General features: G+C 34.4%; 1 protein-coding gene across 5 annotated transcripts in view; it reads left to right on the top strand.

The window, feature by feature from the left end:
* Positions 1-22363, top strand: part of IL7 (interleukin 7) — a 56412-nt gene that overhangs the window by 28448 nt on the left and 5601 nt on the right. For 3 of the 5 annotated variants that reach the window (XM_007454962.1, XM_007454964.1, XM_007454963.1), the window contains exons 3-4: positions 20713-20793; positions 21862-21993. In XM_007454962.1, the coding sequence (XP_007455024.1) occupies positions 20713-20793; positions 21862-21993 (213 nt within the window). The remainder of the gene's footprint in view (positions 1-20712; positions 20794-21861; positions 21994-22363) is intronic. The other 2 variants (XM_007454966.1, XM_007454965.1) reach the window with 1 other exon arrangement.

Genomic DNA, 22363 nt, shown 5'->3' with positions numbered 1-22363 from the left:
AACACTTGCAGCAAACTAGGAATAGAGAGTAATTTACGCAATCTGGTAAAATTTATTTACAAAACACCTACAGCCAACACCATACTTAATTGTAAGAAACTAGATGCTTTCCTTTAAGACTAAGAACAAGTTAATGATGTAATCCTCTCACCACTCGTATCAACATCATTTGAGAAATATAGCTAATCTAATTAAATGAGAAAAGGAGTAAAATACATACAGAAGAAATAAAAAAGTTGTTCTGTTTCTAGATGACATGATTGTCTTGATAAAAAAAAAAACAAAAGAATCAACAAAAGAACTCCTGGAACTAATAAGCAATTATAGAAAGGTACAGTTATAAGATACAAGGTTAATTACAAAAGACTATTGCTTTCTATATACCAGTAATGAACAATTGTCATTTGAAATTAAAAACACAACACCATTTACATTAGCATGAAAATGAAGTAATCAGGTAAAAATAAGTACAATAAAAAAATAAGTACTATATATATATGAGTAAAACAATAAAACTCTGATGAAAGAAATAAAAAAGAACTAAGTAAATAGATATTCCATATTTATCAATAGGAAGACTCACTATTGTTAAGATGTCAATTCTTCCCAACTGTCATGCCAATGTTCATAGAGGTTTTATTTACTTATAATTGCCAAAAATGGAAACAACCAAGATGTCCTTCAATAGGTAAATGGATAAACAAATGTGGTATATCCATTCAGTGGAATATAATCAGTGATAAAAAGAAATGAACTATCAAGCCACAGAAGGACATGGAGGTATCTCAAATGCATATTGTGCAAAAGAAGTCAGTGTTAAAGGGCTACCTGTTGTGTGATTCCAACATATGACATTCTAGAAATGACAAAAATATGGAGACAGTAAAAAGATTAACAGTTCCAGGGATTGAGAAGGGTGGGAGGGAGGAAAGAATAGGTGCTGCACAGGAGAATTTTAGAGCAGTGAAACTGTTCAATATGACACTTTCATGTTGGACACATGGCATACATTTGTCAACACCCACAGAACTTTACAGCACAAAGAGTGAACCCAAATGTAAACAATGAACTTAATAATAATGTAACAATATTGATTCATGAATTGTAACAAAGCCGCCACTAATGCAAGACATCAATAATAGAGGAAACTGTGGATGGAGGGGAGGGGATATATGTGAACTTTGTCCTTATTTTAGGTAAACAGGGTCCTTTGCATAGCACAGGGAACTATATTCAATATCCTGTAATAAACCATAATGGAAAAGAGTATGAAAAGGTATAAGGTATATATATGTGTATATATATATATATGAATCACTTTACTGTACACCAGAAACTAACACAGCATTGAAAATCAACTATACTTCAATTTAAAAAAGAAAGTACAGTTTATTCTTTTTACCAAAAGATGCAAAATAAAATAATTAATTAAAAATAAATGAAGACTAGTAATACTTATTTTATGGTGACGTAAATTCTACAGGTCCAATATGCTTTTTTATGCACAACTGGTTGCTAAGGAGGAAATAATTACATTTCCATAGATAGTTTCCTGGGCAGAATGAGATTAAGAACCCAACCTCTTATTTTTTGAGGTCCCATGATAGTCTTTACGAAAGAGTGAATTGTTCCTGACTGATATTCACTGACAGGTTGAATTCATCATGAGAGAAAAGAATACTGACTGGTCACCTGGACTTAACGCCAGGTTCAAGATATCTGTTGAGAAAAGTTTACTCTGGAAAAGAGTGTAAGGATTGGCATCATTTTCAGATCCAAGAACCCTGACATTGCAGATCTCTTTGGAGACAATGCTGGGCATATAAGTATGAATTAAATAATTATAAATTTGGGACTCAGACCTGTGCACTGTTGGAGCTTGTACAGGTATCTGGACCAGCAAGAATATTAAACTATGTTGCACTGGTTTTCTGTGTTGATACCTTTTAGCTGCAACAAAAATTTGGAAAAAAAAAAAAAAAAAAAAAACAGGAAAAGCATAAACCAAAAGCTGTGAATGGATCAGATAATCTTGTTTTCTCTAGATGACATTTGGAAAGAAACCTAGTTTGTTCTCACTGAACAAACTCTGTATTCTTGGACAATTCAGGAGACCAAAAAGAGATTTCTACAAATTTAGCAAGTGGAGATAGAACTAGTTGGAAAAATTGAAAAGATATGACATCATTAGTACTCTCAATCTGCTGAAGTATGTCTACCTATTTTGATGGCATATCATTCTCTTTTTAAAACTGCTCATTACAGCAAAGAAATGATATAACATAGATTCTGACCTTCATAATGGACTTAACATACTATTCTAATGATTACACAATAGAGTCTAAAGGTATATGTATCCCTGTCATTCATAAAGTAAAATGTACTGGTGGGGTAAGATGACAGATGGAAGCACATTAAAATGAGCTAAAATTGGGTACCTAAAACCTTACGAAAGTATAAAATAGAGAATCAAACTAAGTAAAAGACACTTTATGCAAAAAAGTCATTGAAAGCTGGCAGCCCGAGAATGAGAAAAATCTTTCAAGAACCCACATGACTAACAGCATCTCCTAAAATGACACCCCTCCAAAAATAATAATATAGATAGTGTAGTGAATTGAGTGGTGGCACCCCAAATGATATGTGCACCTAGAACCTGTGAATGTGACCTGATGTGGAAAAAGGGTCTGTTCAGATATAATTAATTTAAGAATCTCCAGATGAGATAGTCCTGGATTAGGTGGGTCCTAAACCCAATGACAAGCGTCCTTGGAAATGAAGAAAAGAGGGGAAAAGAGACAAAAGAGACAAAAGGAAAAGGCCATGTGAAGACAGAGGCAGAAATCGGAGTTAGGCTGTTACAAGCTAAGGAACACCAGCAGCCTCCTAAAGCTAGGATAGCGGCATGGAATTCTGTCAACACTTTGATTTCAAACTTTGGCTTCCAGAGCTGTGAGAGAATAAATTTCTATTGTTTTAAGCCACCCAGATTGCAGACATTTGTTATGGCAGTCATAGAAAACTTATATAGATGGTAACAAAAGTGGGTAAAATTCTGAAATAGATCTCAGTAGTACTCCACCTTGGAGAGAGGCAGTGGACATGTCTGCGGGAGAAAGGCAAATGAAGTGGGCAAATGACCCCTGAATATCATAGTCTCTGTCAAAAGCAAAGCACTTCACTCTTAATTGGAAGGGAATCTTGAAGACCAAGTGACCACTCTCTCACCAAGAAAGGGAGCTCATCAAACCCCACAATGAACTTAAAAAAATAAATTGTTAAAAAAGGAGCACATCCTTGCTCACCAATACAACTGACCATAACTTTGCCTTCTTGCATTCCCCTGCTTTACTACCACCCTCACGCACCCCTATCCATCCACCCTGTGTTCCCAGGCTTCATAAGAGCAGATAGAAGAGACAATACCATGTCCTCATTTAGAAGTGCTGAGAAAAGACAATGTTGTCTGGTAGGTGAGAAGAGCATCATGAGATAAGGAGTAGAGAATAAATATTAGCACAGAGTTGGCCACTGTAAATTTCAGATGAAAACAACAGGGCAAATGTATAGAAATTCCAGGGACAGTAATAAGGCAATTTATAGATAAATGTTCCTACAAAAGATAACCCTCAAATGGAAAAGTAAAATAATCTGTGACAGGGGAAAATTTTCCTACAAATGACTGAAACAATGGAATTAACAAAGGGGAATATCATATACTATTTAAAAATTAATATAAAATGATTGCCAGTACATTATATCACGGTGGCATGACTGAGCTTCAAGATAAAAGAAGAATAATTTAAGCGTTCAGGTAGAAACGGCATATCATCCTGGGGCGGGAGGGGGCAGTGATCAAAGTGGCTTCAGATTTTCCACACCTAAATACAAAAGATAATGGAATAATAGCCACAAAATTCCGAGGGAAATAAAATGTGACTTGAAGAATTTTATACCTAGCCAAGTTATTGTTTAAGTATAAAGTGCATGGGTAGAAAATTATGCATCCATGTCAAAATGTAGGGGACAGAGCACTCATGAGCCTTTTCTTAAAGAAGAAGAAAAAATCTACATTAGCCACAAAATCCAACCAACTAAAAGAAAAATGCAGACTCTGTGGTGAAAGGTGAATTGATGAGCATGAAATTCACTTCCTTCTAGAATTAGTGGCCTCTCCTCTCCCTGCAATGTCTTATATTCTTTCATTTTCCTCATACCTCTTGCTACTATCTGAAATTTTCTTATTTGTGAGGGCAGAGACTCTCTTGTTAATCACTATCCCCCAGCATCTAGAATATTACCTAGCACAGAGTAGACCCCTCAAAAACAGTTATTGACTGAATGAATGAATGTACATACTTTACTATATTTATATAAAAAACTTGAAATGTCATTTTTAAATTATAGTGTAAAGATGTTAATATACATGAGTGACATTGTAAAATTTATTACATGACTTACAGTTTTTACCATACTAGCTATACTCATGTCTTCTTACCACACTTGGTTTATGTGCTACCAATACACGCACATGTAACTTACCTAATGTCTTGCTTATTGTTGCTGGACCAGACATTGTTTACAGTTTTGCTTTCAGAATAAAGCACTCCCTTGTGACTCTGCATGATAGTTTGTTCTACCATGCTTGGTTATATTGCTTTCCTTGACATTTTTCTTCAGTAAATCTCTATCTTTGGTCTACCCGTGACCATCGCACCTCAGCTCACCAAAATCTTTAAATAGATTCAGTCTAGTACTTGGCCACTCATTTTCTCTCATTCATAAAATCCTATGAGTCCTATGGTTGGACAGTGATATATAAAGTTCAGGCAAGTAGTAAGGCAGTTAGAGAATAGAGTATACAAGCACCGGTGATTAGAATTTTATATTTGGCACATTTGTTAATTGCTGATTGTCATGCTTATGACATAATATGTAACCATTACTGCATATTAACCTTAAACTGATGAGTGATTAAAATCTCCTAAAATGATCATTGTGCATACGTTGGCAGATTTGCAATAAGTTTTTCTAGATCTCTGTAAAATCAACTTCTGTTCCTTAATAGTTCAGTTTAGCATTTATTAAGCATCTGCCGATTATAATCTGCCAATTCAAAGATGTATGATATGCACTCTCTCTAAGAACTCTAGTGACTGGAGAATTACAATTTTAATAGGACTTTGAAAAATGGGTAGGTCTTAAGGAAGTAAGATTGGAGTCCAGGTTTTAATGCAATTTTGTATGCATCTACAAAATGTCTGCTAGTCATTACCTGCAAGTTGTTAATTTTTTTCAGTTATACATATATAGATAGAGATATAGATATATATCTCTATATACATTCTTTTTCAGATTCTTTTCCATTATAGGTTATTACAAGATATTGAGTATAGTTCCCGGTGCTATACAGTAGGTCCTTGTTGTTTATCTATTTTATATATAGTAGTGTGTATATGTTAATCCCAAACTCCTGATTTATCTCTCCTCCCCTCCCCCCATCCAAACATGGTAACCATGTTTGTTTTCTATATCTGTGAGTATATTTCTGTTTTGTAAATAAGTTCATTTGTATAATTTTTAAAGATTCCACGTATAAGTGATATCATGTGATATTTGTCTTGTCTGACTTCACTTAATATGGTAATCTCTAGGTCCATCCCTGTTGCTGCAGATGGAATTATTTCATTCTCTTTCATGGCTGAATGATATTCCATTATATATATATATATATATATATATATATATATATAATATATACATCTTCTTTATCCATTCATCTGTTGATGGGCATTTAGGTTGCTTCCATGTCTTGGCTATTGTAAATAGTGCTACTGTGAACACTGGGGTGCATGTATCTTTTCGAATTAAGAGTTTTCTCCAGATACATGCCCAGGAGTGGCTGGATCGTATGGTAGTTCTATTTTTAGTTTTTTCAGAAGCCTCCATACTGTTCTCCTCAGTGGCTACACCAATTTACATTTCCACCAACAGTATAGGAGGGTTGCCTTTTCCCCACACTCTCTTCAGCATTTATTATTTGTGGACTTTTTAATGGTGGCCATTCTGACTGGTGTGAGGTGATACCTCATTGTGGTTTCGATTTGCATTTCTCTAATAATTAGTGAAATTGAGCATCTTTTCATGTGCCTGTTGGCCACCTGTATGTCTTCTTTAGAGAAATGTCTTTTTAGATCTTCTGCCCATTTTTTGATTGGGTTGTTTGTTTTTTGATGTTAAGCTATATGAGCTGTTTGTATATTTTGGAAATTAATCCCTTGTTGGTAAACTGTTAGATATTGAACATCAGTATAAAAAAGACCAGTCTACAAGACAAAGTCCCAGTCCTGTAAGATCACAGTTTTGAAGGAAAGACAAACTTTTAAATAAAGAATTATAACACAATGGGATAATGCTGATATTAAAGATAAAAATATTTAGAGACAGAAACTTATTAAGTATGAGAGTTGGGGAGTTGCCTTTAACGGTCAATGGCCTATGTGGCTTGAGCTTTGGTTGAGATGTGAGTGTATAAAGTTTGGAAGTTAGGCTGTGATCAGATCTTGGAAGACCTTGTGTGGCAACCTGAGGAATGTGAACTTGATTTTCTAGGACTAGGTAATAGGGAGCCATTGATGTTTTTTTAAACTTCATAAACTTCATAGAATTAGATCTGGGATTTAGAAAGATGATTCATATGGCTCATATAAAATAAATTAGAGATGAGAAACATTCAGAAAGATGGTTATTTCAGTATTCCGAGTTTACATATGACAATGGATGTCCTCTGAAAGTTTGGGAATGTGTGACTATTGATACTGTCAATCAAGCAGTAACTCTTTGATTTTATGAAGATACAATGGAAAACTTAAAAACTGATGAAATGTAGTTCTTGCACCAGAAACAAGTAAATAAAAAGTAGTAAATACTAAGTGAGTAGATGGAGTTCTTAGAGCAAAGTTCCCAAAAGGAGTAGTGGGACTGAAATATGCCCCAGCAGCTGGAGAGAAAAAGAGGAGACTATAAATTGCTTGATTTATCAGGGTGAAATTCTATTGAACTTCAAACTTATGCATGACGATTTTGCATCTATAGAACTTGGAAGTAAATCATTAATAACTGTGATTTCAAATTTTTAGTTATCCATGAAATTTTTTTTTCAAATGACCCCTACATAGAACTCCAGTGAGGCCCTGAACCTTGACTATTATGCATTATCTCATGCCTATTTATTAGAGCCCCCCAAGTCATCCTGTGGAACCCCAGGATTACCTGGGGTAATCCTGTATGAAAACTACTCCTCAAGTTCAATGAACTCAGTTTTAAAGATGAGGAAATTCAAGGAGAGGCTACCATATGTCAGCATGGTGTTATAGGTCTACTGTTCTGGAATGAAAATGTTTGGGTCAGAGTCCCAGCTTTGCCACTTTGGCTTTGAGACTTTGGACAAGTCAGTTAACTGCTGTTGTGCCTTACTTTTCTAATTCATAAGATTAGAAATTTGGCTTGCATAATCTCTGAAGTCCATTACTGCTGAAAAATTATTTAATGCGAATAGTGGAAATGTTAAGATGTAGATATCCACACCTCAGTTTCAGTGTTATTCCCTTTGTACTGATGTAGAACTACAGTCTATTTAGAAGAAACAGAGAATGGATGCCCTGTATGAAACTTTTATATCTGTCTCATAATAACATTCCTACATATCCAGAGTAGATATGCACAACTTCTTGATCTGTGGCACTACACCAGCTATAGGTGAATATGCTGCCAGGTTTCAGTAATTATTCAGTGTTTCTATTTGACATGAACATTGATATCTAGGGAAATCTGCCAATTGCTGAATAATACCAGTCCTGGAACACTGTTTCTTATCCCCAAGCTTACCTAGCCACACCTTGATTAACACAAATGAATAAAATATCAAGTTATGTATCTGAGGGGTGTTGCTAACACTGGAAAGGCATCCCATAAATATAGCAAATATATTCACTTCCAGAAAAGACATGCAAGGCATATACAATTTTACACGAAAGAAAAAATGGGTTTAAGACTAAGATTTAGGGCTTCCCTGGTGGCGCAGTGGTTGAGAGTCCGCCTGCCGATGCAGGGGACGCGGGTTCGCACCCCGGTCCGGGAAGATCCCACATGCCGCGGAGCGGCTTGGCCCGTGAGCCATGGCCGCTGAGCCTGCGTGTCCGGGGCCTGTGCTCCGCAACGGGAGAGGTCACAACAGTGAGGGGCCCGCGTACGGCAAAATGAAAATAAATAAAATAAATAATAAAACTAAGATTTATTCATTACCCTTTCGTGGTATCCCCCTTTGTTTCGTATTCATAACACTATAGGAGTTTCTAATGAATTTTGCTGGCTGATTGACTTTTAATTTTTTTTTTTTTTTTATTGAAGTAGAGTTGATTTACAGTGTTGTGTAGTTTCTGGTGTAGAGCAAAGGGATTCCATTATACATATATATATTTTTTCATATTCTTTTTCACTACAGGTAAATTACAAGATATTGAATATATTCTCTGTGCTATATAGTAGGATCTTGTTATCTATTTTATATATAGTATTTTGTATGATTGACTTTTTTATAATTGTGCCTCATCAAAGAAATTCTATAGAGGTATTTTCACAAGTTGAAATTCACATTAACAAATTTCCTTTTCTAACTTTTCTGCATAAAAAGCCTATTGAGGGTACTTTTATTACATTATTTTGATACACTACATTTGATAATATAGTCATTTTCAATGTTATTTTTGGACTGGTGTTTTTTGCTTTTATTCCTGGCCTGTTCTCTACAGAATGACTATCAATATTAATTGTTAAAGCACTTAACTTTCTATTTCCTCTATTGTTTATGTACTATGGAGACACGCAATATAAAACATACTATTTTATGAATGTAAGTTAAATGAGAAGCAAAATGACAATAAATTTCATTAGAATTGCTTTACTTTGGCTACTCTTGGTCATAGGAAGGGCTGGAAATAACATAATCACACTTTGGTAGCATCAGAGCTTTGATTAATTAACTTATAGTTGTTAATTAATAGTACTGTATATTCACCTTAGAATTTTAGCATAAAATTTAGTAGGACATATTTTAGCTATTAAATATCTCCCCCATTTCTTGAATATAAGAGCATAGTTATTCATAACAAAGAATAAATGCTAAAGCCAACGATATATCAAAATTAAAAAACAAACGAAAAGGAGTATAAAGAAATAGTAAAGAATATCTGATAATAAATATGAATTATTTTAATCTCTGAACTTAAAACCAATTGTATAAAAAATATGCATTATATAAGAAATACACCTGAAACAAAACATAGAAAGTTTAAAAAAATTCCTTATATAGAATGTAGAAACTGATCAGTAAAAGACAGACAACCTAAGAAAATTGTTAAGAACAGGCTATTCATAGAAAAGGAAATGCAAACTGTCAATTAACACGAAATGATGCTCATTCTCTAGTAGTCATGGAAGTGAAAATTTAAGCTATAATGAGGCACAAATTTTCACATATCGGGATTGGTAAAATTGTGAAAGGCTTATGACATCTGGTGCTGACAAGGATGTGACAAAACGGGCTCCCTTATTTGCTGGTAGAAGCATGAATCATTTTTACTGAACATAATGATTTTTAAATGAACATACCATTTCCTTCAGCAAGTCTCAATTATGGGAACCAATTCTACAAAAATGCAAACATTAATATAAAAGGAGATAATATACACATACAAATATATAAACACACATACACATACAAAGATGTCTATTGTAGCATTGTTTGTTGGAGCAAATATTGACTTTTTTCATCAATAAGAGAAGTGTTGAATAAACCTTGGAATACACTTAATGTAGAATATTATGTAGTTATTTTTAAAAAGCTGTTCTAGATATGTTTGACTTAGAATGATGATCATAATATAAAGTGAAAATAATACAAAACAAGTTGAAGAGTAATGTATATATTATGATCCTATATTTTTAAATGGTAAAGGAAAGTGCCTTCATAATCCCTATATATGCATGTATATGTGTGAATTTTGTATGCATGTATGTACATTACACATATGCATAGGTTTTTTGAGCAAGAAGGGTATTCTTATCAAACTGCTAATATGAATCACCTCAGGTAGGTGATTCTAGTGGGGGCAGTGGAGAAAAATTATAAGGTTTTCATTATATATCTCAGTATTGTTTGAATAATGATAAGCAAGTAATATATATGACATTAAAATATTTTTATGTTCAAAATAGTTTTAAAAGTTAAAAGATAGGAAAACCATATCATGCAAACCAAAATCAAAACACCATAGTACAAATAGGGTGAGAAAATATGTTATTGCCCAAACTGAAACACTTTTAAGAATGCAAGGGGGAGCTAACCAAACAGGTTGTAATTCTGGTATAATCCAGAATGATCCCAGAAAACTGGGAATTATGTCTTGGGGATGTAATGTACAGCACAGTGACTACAGTTAATAATACTGTATTGTATATTTTGAAAATTGCTAATAGAGTAAACCTCAAGAGTTCTCATCACAAGATAAAAATTGTAACTATGTGTAGTGACGGATGTTAACTAAACATCGAACTAGACTGATTGTGGTGATCATTTTGCAATGTATAAAAATATCAAATTATTGTTGAACACCTGAAACAAAGGTTATATGTCAATTATGTCTCAATTTTAAAAATGTCTGAGGTTTGATATAGCTAAGGCAGGAATCTATGGTTTCAATATATGCTGGGCCACTTTATGGGACCCTAGGTGGCAAGAGAATGTTACACTCCTATCTCGGTATTCACCTTGTCTAGGTAAAATCACCTCTGGCTGGAATGCTGATATTAAATGATATTTTAAAACATTTAAGTTCTTAAGAAATCAGTCACTGTGGATGTAAGGCTAATCACAAATGCAGTCATTAAATGACAGAATGTTAGTCTGTTGATTCCCCACCTGTCTGTATGAACAACCTTAGTAAACAAGTCCTCTCCTTGCCTCTGCATATAAGTTTTAGAATCAGGTTGTTTGATATCACAAAATAACTTGCTGAGATTTTTGAGATTATGATAAATCTATAGGTCAAGTTGGGATAACAAACATCTTGACAACGCTGAGTCTTCCAATCCATCAATCCGTGAACATGGACTATCTTCCCATTTATTTAGGTCTCCTTTGATCTTTCACCAGAGTTGTGTAGTTTTCCTCATAAAGATTGTGTACATATTTTGTTACATTTATACCTAAGTACTCTAAACGTGTTGTGTTTTTAATTTCAAATTCCATTTGTTCATTGCTGGTATAGAAGAAAACTATTAACTTTTGTCTAACTTTGTATACTGCAACCTTGCATAATCATTTATTAGTTCCAGGAGGTTTTTTTTTTTTTTTCTGTTGATTCTTTAGGATTGTCTGCATAAATTACAATGTCATTTAGTCAAAAAGACAGTTATATTTCATCCTTCCTAATTTTTATACCTTTTTTTTTTCCTTTTCTTGTCATATTGAATCACCTAGGTTTTTTCAAAATACAATGTTGATAAGCAATGGTGAGAGGGACATCTTTGCCTTGTTCTGATCATAGGAAAGTTCTGAGTTTCTCACCATTAAGTATGCTATTAGCTATAGGATTTTGAAGATGCTCTTTATCAAGCTGGGGAAGTTCCCCTCTAGTCCTTGTTTAGAGGTTTTTTTGGGTTTTTTGTTTGTTTGTTTGTTTGTTTTTTAATGAATGGATGTTGGATTTTGTCAACTGGTCTTTCTGCATCTATTAATTTGATCATGTGATTTTTCTTCTTTACCCTCTTAAAGTGATAGATTACATTCTTTGATTTTTTTGAATGTTGAACCAGTCTTACATATATGGGTAAATATCACTTGGTTATGGTGTATAATTATTTTATACCTTGTTGGATTCAATTTCTTATATTTTGTTGAGGATTTTTGCATCTATTTTCACAAGATATATTGATCTGTGGTTTTCTTGTACTGTCTTCATTTGGTTTTGGTATTAGTGTAAGCCTGGCCTCATATAACAAGATAGGAAGTATTCCCTCTGTTTCTTTCTTCTGGAAGAGATTATAGACAATAGCTATGATTTCTTCCTTAAAAGTTTGATAGAAATAATCAGTGAACCCATCTGGGCCTGGTGCTTCTGTTTTGTAAGTTTATTGACAATTGATTGAACTGCTTTTATAGATATAGGCCTATTCAAATTGCCTATTTCTTGGTAAATTTTGGCAGATTGTGTCTTTTAAGGAATTGGTCAATTTCATCTAGATTATCAATTATCATCTTGAGTATCTATTATCCTTGTTAATGTTCATGGGATCTGTAATGATGTCCCCTCTTTCATTTTTGATACTAGGAAATTTGTGTCTTTCTTTTTCTTAATCTGGCTAAGGCTTATCAATTTTATGTATATTTCCAAAGGAGAAGTTTTTTGTCTTGTTGATTTTATTGATTTCCTGTTTTCAATTTAATTGATCTCTGCTTTAACTTTTATTATTACTTTTTTTTTTGTCTTTTGCTTACTTTTGATTTAATTTTCTCTCCTTTTGTAGTTTCCTAAGGTGGAAGCTTAGATTATTGATTTTAGATACTTTCCTTATTTAACACATGCAGTCAATACTATAAATTTCCCTCTAAGCACTGCTTTCACTGCATCCCACAGATTTCAATGTTATATTTTTATTTATTTCAAATATTTTAAAATTTCTCTTGAAAGTTCTTCTTCAATCCACATATAACTTCAAAGTGTATTGTTTAATCTCCAAATACTTTGGGATGTTCCCAGCTGTCTTTCTGTTATTGATTTCTAGTTTGATTCTATTGTGATCTAATAGCAGACATTATATGATTTCTATTCTTTTAAATTTGTTAAGATTCAATTTATGGCCCATAATTTGCTCTCTTTTGGAGAATATTCAATGTGTTCTTGAGAAAACTATATAATCTGCTGCTGTTGGATGAAGTATGAAGTTGTCTATGCATGCCAACTATATAGAGTTAATTGATTGTGCTGTCAAGTTCAACTATGTCCTTACTGATTTTCTGCCTGCTGGATCTGTCCATTTATGATAGAAAGATATTAAAGTTTTCAACTATAATAGTGGATCCATCTACTTCTCTTAGTAGTCTATCAGTTTTCCCTCATGTATTTAGACTCTTTGTTGTTAGCCGCGTACACATTAAGAATTGTCATATCTTCTTGGACAATTGTCTCCATTATCATTATGTAATGTCCATTTCATCCTGATAACTTTCCTTGCTCTGAAGTTGGCTTTGTTTAAAATGAACATAGCTACCCTGCTTTCATTTCATTAATGTTAGCATGGTATATATTTCTTCATTTTACTTTTAATCTATATGTGTCTTTATATTAAAAGTAGGGTTTTTATAGACAATATATAATTAGGTTGTGTTTTTTTGACCCACTCTGACAATCTCTGTCTTTTAATTGGTGTATTTAGACTGTTGACATTTTAAAGTGATTATTGATATAGTTGGACCAATATCTACCGTATGTTTTTTACTGTTCTCTATTTTTTGCTCTTATTCTTTGTTCCTATTTTTGTCTTCACACTTCATTTGTCTTTTAGGATTGTGACATTTTATGATTCCATTTCTGTCCTTTCTTAGCATAACAATTATACTTCTTTTTAAACTTTCATTACTGGTTGCCCTAGAGTTTGGTATATATATTTGAAACTAATCCAAGTCCACTTTGAAATAACTCTGTGCCACTTCACAAGTAGTACAAGTACCTTAAAATAACAAAATATGCCTAATAATTCCTCTTTTCTTTCCTCCCATCCCTCATATCACTGCTTCATTGCTTTCACTTATATATAAGCATGTATTTTATATATATACATATATATATGTATGTATGTAATCAAATTATATATAGTTAAATGCATTGTTGCCATTATTATTTTAATCAAAGTGTTAGAGCAATTCAGAATAAGAAGATAAGAGTTTTTATTTTTTTCTTCATTTATTCATTCTCTGGTGCTCTTTCTTTTCCTATGTAGCTCTGAGTTTCTGATCTGTATCATTTTTCTTCTATCTAAAGAACTTTTTTTTAACATTCAGGTCAAGGCAGTTCTACTGGCAACAAATTACCTCAATTTTTGTTTGAGAAAGTCTTTATTTCTTTTTTCTCTTTGAAGGCTAATTTCTCAGGGTACAGAACTCTAGGTTGGTAGGTTTTTCTCTCAATATTTTAAATATTTCACTTCACTTTTTTCTTGTTTGAATGATTTCAGAAGATAAATTGGATGCAATTTTTATCTTTGCTTTTTTGTAGGTAATTTTCCCCCGCTGAGCCCCGTGGCTTCTTTCAAGATGTTTTCTTTATCTTTGATTTTCTAAAGTTTGAATATGATATGCCTAGGTATATGACTTGGGGCATTTATCCTGCTTGGTGTTCTGTGAGCTTTCTGGATGTGTGATTTGATGTCTGGCATTGACTTGGGAAAAATTCTCAGCCATTATTGCTTCAAATATTGCTTCTGTTCCTTTCTCTCTTTTTTCTGATATTCTTGCTATGCATATGTTACACATTTTGTAGTTGTCCACAGTCTTAGATATTCTGTTCCATTTTTTCCCCTGGTATTTTTTTATTTTTTCTTTTCAGTTTTGGAAGTTCTATTGTCATATGCTCAAGCTCAGAGATTCTTTCCTCAGCTATGTCTAGTTTAATAAAGAGCTCATAATTCCATTACAGTGCTTTTTATCTCTAGCATTTCTTTTTGATTCTTTCTTAGAATTTCCGTCTCTCTGTTTACATTATCCATTTTTTCTGCATATTTTCCCATTAAAGGCCATAGCATAATAATAATTTTTTTTTTTAAATTCCCAGTCAGGGGCTTCCCTGGTGGCGCAGTTGTTGGAAGTCCGCCTGCTGATGCAGGGGACGCGGGTTCGTGCCCCGGTCCGGGAGGATCCCACGTGCCACAGAGCATCTGGGCTTGTGGGCCGTGGCCGCTAGGCCTGCGCGTCGGAGCCTGTGCTCCGCAACAGGAGGGGCCGTGGCAGTGAGAGGCCCGCATACCACAAAAAAAAAAAAAAAAAAAATTCCCAGTCAGATAATTTCAACATCACTGCCATATGTATCTCTGGTTCTGATGCTTGTTCGGTCTCTTCAAATTGTGTTTTTTGCCTTTTAGTATGCTTTGTAATTTTTTGTTGGAAGGTGGACATGATGTTCTGCATAAATAAACCTGTGGTAAATGGGCTTTTAGTAATATAGTGATAAGGTGTGGGGAGATGGGAAGCTTTCTATAGTCCTTTGATTAGGTCTCAGTCTTTTGATGAGTCTGTGCCTCTGGATTGTAAACTTTACCAGTGCTTCTCAATACCTCCCCACTTAGCTGAGAAAGGATGTCTAGCAAGGACTGGAGCTGGGTATTTCCCTTACCCCAGATAGGTTAGGCTCTGATAAAATTCCAGCAGGTTAGGTTCTCATAAGGGGAGGCCTTGTTAAGAATAACATAACACTGGCATATTTCAAAATCAATGCTTTTTTCCTCTCTCTGCCAGAAGCACATGGGGATTTTTCTCATATTCACTGTGAGGACCTCATAGAACTCCTGTCAGTAAAGCTCAGAAAAAGTGTGAGCAAAGGGGGGACCTCCAGTGGTAGGTCCCCTTGGAATTTTATCTCTAAGACTTGTCCATTCTGAGCTTCCAGTAATTCATCAATTACAGTTCAGGTTTTTCTATCCCAGTACTGGTTCACATGGAGGTTTCCGCTCCTGGGTTTCTGGTTCTCTAAATTGGAATTATTGCATCAGCTGTCTGTTTCTCCAATATTTGGGGAGGCAGTTTACCCTGTGACCTCACTTCTCTGACAGATATAAGAAGTGTTGCTGATTCTTCAGTTTGTTCAGCATTTTACTTGTTGTTATGATGGAATGGTTACTTCTAAGCTCCTTACCTCCCAGACTGGAAACTGGAAGTCCTACACACAACTGTATTTTCATTCTAATATTCTTTGACTTATATAGTATTTAATTAAGTGATCTAATTAAATAGTAAGTATAACTTAGTGTTAAGGAATTGACTTAGTAAATATGCAAGTCCAATTGTGAATACAAAAACACATGAGTATATCAGAAACTGGAGTGAGGATTAGTCAGTATGTTTGTTTGTTTGTTTGTTTGTTTGTTTTTTCTTGCGTTATGCGGGCCTCTCACTGTTGTGGCCTCTCCCATTTGCGGAGCACAGGCTCCGGACGCGCAGGCCCAGCGGCCATGGCTCACGGGCCCAGCCGCTCCGCAGCATGTGGGATCTTCCCGAAACGGGGCACGAACCCGCGTCTCCTGCATCGGCAGGCGGACTCTCAAGCACTGCGCCACCAGGGAAGCCCAGTCAGTATGTTTTACAGAAGGAGTAGAATATTGATTATCCCAGCAAGTTAAATGAAGATTAATTAGTCAATTCTTATACATATGTTCATGTTTGTGCATATGCATATACATTTGAATATATGCTTATATATAACACCTTTTTCTTTTGAAGGATTTTTATTATAAGCATGTTTTATTATAAGCATATGCTCTTGCTTATAAATATTATCTCAAAACAAATATCATATCTGCTTAATATTTCATTTTACCATCTATTATCAGTTGTTTTTCTAATTTAGTTTTGCTTTCTTTATGTGAATAGATTTTGTACAAAATAACTTGACCTTTCAGTTGGCATTGTATATTATGGATCACCACCTTCTTAAAAGTCTATTCCCCAGGTTTTCTAACTTTCTGGCTTCTTTATGTATATTCTTGGATCTCTGAATGTAAACTCAAGCTTCATCTGTTTAAAACCAAACATATTTTATTCACACCATCTCTACTACTATTCCCTATCTCAGCGAATGGCAACACAGTATAACCTGCTGCACACACCAGAAACCCGGGAATCATCCCTGGTCTGTCAATCTTCCTTAACTTTAATTCTCAAATAGTGTTATATTTGCTTTCTAAATATTTCTCAAGTCTTTTCACCTATCTCTACATTCTTTCCCACCACCAAGTCCAATAAACCATTATTTCAAGCACTATGTAATAGTCTCCTAAAGATTCACACACATACTTTCTTGAACCTTTCCAAACCATTTACCATGCTGCTATTAATATGATCTTTGAAAAAGGTATTTAGTCATTAATTATTGATTTTAGGATCAAGACAAAGCTCCTCAACATGTCCTTAAGCCCCAGCATAATTTAGTTTCCTCCAGATCTCTTTCGTATGAAACCGGTGATTTCTCTTGCTTTCTCAGCTATGTACCAGATTTCCCTTGCTCTCTTTCATCCAGCAGCCTATCTGCCATTATTCCTTCCCACTTAACTGAAGCCATACATGCTGTTTTCTACATCTTTACTCTTCCTCTATTTTCTTTTTCTCTAGTTTACTCATGCTTCAGATCTCAGTTGAAGTGTTCCTTTCCTAGGGAAGGCTTTACTGAGGTTCCTAAGTAAAATCCTTCTTTATAGGCTTTATGGTAGCATATACTTTTTATTCATAACAATTATTAATTTGAGATTTGATTGTGATTATTGGATTGATGTCTGTCTTTACCACCAGACAGTAAATTTCTTGAAGGAAGGAACCCTCTGTGATTTTGATCACAATTCTCTCTTCACTACTATATGGCACATGGTAGATGTTCGACAAGTATTAGATTGAAGAATAAATGAATGACTTTTAATTTAAGCGAGGAATTAACTACCAATTCTTACAATAATCTGGTAAGCTACCTAATGGTAAAATTTGTAATATTTGAAATAGGATTCAGACCTTTTCAATTTTCATACAGGCTACAGATTTCATTAAAAATGTTTCACTTTTCAAAAGGTCCTCCAAATGAGTCTTTATATGCCATAAGACTTTGGGCCGTGAGTGTGCTGTGATAGTGATAATCAGAAATGAAAAAGATTTCTGTAGGGATCAAGTTCATTTTCAAAGAATAGTAAGACACGAGACTGAATTTTTCTTCTTCATATCAAAACCCCAATCCTCAGGCCCAGACCTACAAAATAGAAGGAGAATAGAAAGGAGACAGCTATCAGTTATGTAGCTGCCAATGAGAATCATTTATGGGCAGTAAATAGACATTAGTTCACTTAGAACACATGTAACCATGAGTGCCCCATTAGAACAGGCATATGGAAGACATGTTGGAGAAAACCACACAAAATTGAATCTCAAAAAATCAAAGATAAATATATAAAAGAAAAAAGTGAAATAGAAAATCAACTGTGTATATAATTAGTGTTTCTGGGGAAGGGGCTACTGTACATGCATTAGAAAAAAATTCAAAGATAGAAGAAAACTATGCTAAAATGAAAGAAAATGCAATTCTACAAATCAAAAGAACATTTGATATTTTAGGAACAACTTATGTAACATAATGTTTTACACTGGAAAATACTGAGTTCACAGTCAATGTGATCTTGGCTTGTCTCTTGTTTCTTTCATATTCATAATAAATATGAAGAAATATTCAAATATGTCAAGATGCCTGTAAGAAACTATTACTGATAAAGTAATTCTACTATTTGTTAAATCAAAAGATAGATATATAAGGTTCTTTCCAACTCCATGATTCTACATATCTTAGTCTGAGCCACCCTTCTCACAGGGCTTAAATGGAAACAATTTCAGAAAGCAACTGTAGTTGGCACTCATGTATGCTTATGTTAAATCTATTCATAAAATGCACTAAAGTCAACAAGTCAACTATAATTGTGACTTTTATAGGAGTCAACCTTTTAAGTGACAATTTTATCTACTGCTGTACACATCTGGCAAACAAATTACCTGGTATAAAAACACCCTTTCGGTATCTGCCAAAAATGAGTTTTGTTAAATACCTGGAGCAATGAAATAGCTTAACCAATATGGCTTTTCAAATGTTCGTGTGTCATGCAATTGGTTAAAATGCTCCAAGAAATAGGTACTAGTTCATATAATATTTTTGGTAAATTGGAAAACACCATACAGATTAGCTGCACATTTGTTTATCTTCTTTATTTGATGGATGGCATGGCAAAAATGAAAAGCATGTTTTATCAGAGAGAAAATGTATACATGATTTATTATCCTTCTTAGGGTTAAATGCAAGTCAATAGGAAAATGATTTAACAGGCAAACATTAATTTTCCACTATCTTTTCAGGAATATGTATAATGGCAACATGAGGATAGTTATAGAAAAATATATCTATTTGCACTTGAGATATTTGCAGTATGACTGGGATGTTTGGCACTAACAAATCTTCTTTTTACATAAGCATACTTTTACAAATATAAGAAGTGATGTACAAGCGTCCAAGGATGCAGCATCTGCCCTTTATATCAAATGGCATAAGAAAATGGGACTGTGTTTTCTTGTCTTTGTTCCCCTATCAAGCTTGGCAGAGGACTTTGCCCATTGGCCTGTAGTAAGTGTTGAATGGTTAAATAAATGATTACGTGTTCAGGCTGCAATTCCTATAGATAAAACAGATACATTTAAAGTCAGGATGAATCCAGGGACCATTTATGCTTTTCAGTGGTGAGAAGAGTAATGCATATTTTTCTGAGTGGCAGATGAAGATTGGAAGCCCATGATTACATCCTGACATTACTCCACTTTTTATCTGTTCCTTAGATGACAACACATAGGCTAAAATTGCTTGAAGTCCTTCTAGAAGCTCTGATAGCTTGGAATGGCTAGTTTGCTGGACAGAGCTAGTCCAATCCTGTGCATAAAGAATCTGAATCCTTAGGAAATTCTTCCTAATATGTCAAGTACATTCTTTGTGTGTGTGTGTGTGTGTGTGTGTGTGTGTGTGTGTGTGTGGTACGTGGGCCTCTCACTGTTGTGGCCTCTCCCGTTGCGGAGCACAGGCTCCCGACGCGCAGGCTCAGCGGCCATGGCTCACGGGCCTAGCCGCTCCGTGCCATGTGTGATCTTCCCAGACCGGGGCACGAACCGGTGTCCCCTGCATCGGCAGGCGGACTCTCAACCACTGTGCCACCAGGGAAGCCCTCAAGCACATTCTTGATTCAGCTAATCCCTACATTCTAATACTACATTCCTTAGAAAAGAAAAATGAGAATGTGCCAGTCTACCTTCCCCGCCTCTTACATGACAATGACAATGCACATATTCAATCTCACTTTTTTCTCAGCTAAATTCTACCTCAAACATCCCCAATTGGATTATTTAAAATGCTGCAGAATGAATTTCAACTTTACTCACTGTCAAGAGGCTTTGCCTTCATTCTAAAGTAAATTCCCTTTGTCGCTGTTTGATAGTGGCAGAAAATTGGACCAAATAACCTCTTAAATGCATATCAACTTCATGATTTCAAAATGTGTAGTACGTTGTCTATATAGTATAACTTCTAAAATAGGTACTTTTATTTCCCCAAAAAAGCCAGTTTCTCTCAATGATTTCTGAGATTAACCTATGGAGTCTGGGGGAAGCTCTAAATACATGAGGGTTTGTGTATATACTTGTTTATTCTTCAACTATAGATAACTATTCTTCCTGCCTAGTCAGCTAAGTCAGACTAAAGTTATTTTCCTTAAAATGCACATATAAATACCAAGTATTATAACATTGTTATTTTTATAATTACTACATGATAGAAAGGTCCCCAGTTTAACCATATTATTTTATATTATTTATTACAGGACAGCATGATAGACTTTGATAGCAATTGCCTGAATAACGAACCTAACTTTTTTAAAAAACATTCATGTGATGATAATAAGGTAATGACAATTATTTGGAGTTTATATGTCATTCAAGCTTGATTTCATAGAAGCTTATATTTTTTATATCTCTGTTAATTATATTGATTATATTAATAACACAGTCTTTTGGCTCTAACCCGACAATTCCCATTGATATGTTAAGTTATACTATGGTCTTTTATACTTTTATTTTACAAATAGCCCTATGCTTATTTGATAAATATTTCTTTTAATTTTAGCATTTCATTTTCACCTTGAAAATACTAGAACTGCTGAATTCAAAGACACATATCTCTTATTTCTGAAATTTTTATGCAGGAAAATGCTTGTCACACATACACACACACACACACACACACACAAGTAACGGGTGTAATTTAGTTGTAGGCATTTTGAAATTTTTTCTTTCAATATTTGCTTATCTTCAAACCACTACCACTTCTATTTGGTATAATATCACAATCTACAGAACTTCCAACAAAAATTTGTATCATCTCTTTCTGCAGAAACTAGTGTGCTATTCAATAGACTTTTTTTAAACTCACAATAGCTGAGTTAACTTCATGGCATTTAAGAGTATATCCATAAATTCGGTTTTTTTTTTATTTCTTACATTAAATATTTGAAAAACTTGTTTTAGGTGAACAGGCCCTTTATTTTCTTATTGCCAGCTATTCATCCATAGCTCAAAAAGGGAAAAAATAATAACAATAAGAAAAGTCACACATACCTTTCACTATTATTGCTCCCAGAAGACTTCTTCTTTAGTTATCTTGTTTAAAATTGAATAAACTTGTTATATGTTCACTCATAAGCGATAAGATCACACATAGCAAAGAAAAGAGACTTTAAAAAGTCAGATAATCATTAAACTGGGTTCTAGGCACTTTAGGCTGTCACCTGGAAGCTAAACAGTTTCAGTCTAGTTGCTCTTCAGTCATGCGATAAACTGGAATAGAAGAAAACTGGGGTGGAGGTGGGGTGTTACTTAGCAAGACAGTTCTGGCCTTAGGCTCCTTAGGAAAGCTTATCACTTCTTAATATTTCATTTGAAACACAGCCCTTCTGATGTTTTTTCTGCAATAGGAAGCTTCGTTTTTATATCGTGCTGCTCGAAAGTTGAAGCAATTCCTTAAAATGAATATCAGTGACGATTTCAATCTTCACCTATCAACAGTTTCACAGGGCACATTAACACTGTTGAACTGCACAAACAAGGTAAGCTGAGGACTGTTTGAACAAAAATGTAAACAACTCCAGTGATAAGATACTATCATTCTCTAATGATCAAATCCGTTAGCATAGAAATCTAAGTGCTAATAAGAAAATTGAAATACATTTACTCAATTCTAGAAGAGGAAAGCCTCAACTTGTAAAGTACCTATTCATCTCTTGGCTAGGGCAAAGAAATTGTTTTTTAAAAGGTACTAAAAATAAATGAAAGCAACACTGTAAGTCAACCATACTTCAGTTAAAAAAAGGAAAATAGGGCTTCTCTGGTGGCGCAGCGGTTGAGAGTCCGCCTGCCGATGCAGGGGACACGGGTTCGTGCCCTGGTCCGGGAAGATCCCACATGCCGCGGAGCGGC

This window comes from Lipotes vexillifer, unplaced genomic scaffold (assembly GCF_000442215.2).
Source record: "Lipotes vexillifer unplaced genomic scaffold, Lipotes_vexillifer_v1.1 scaffold1033, whole genome shotgun sequence".
Classification (NCBI taxonomy): Eukaryota; Metazoa; Chordata; class Mammalia; order Artiodactyla; family Lipotidae; genus Lipotes; species Lipotes vexillifer.
Note: the sequence above shows the minus strand (reverse complement) of the source record. Positions and strands in the feature narration are given on the sequence as shown.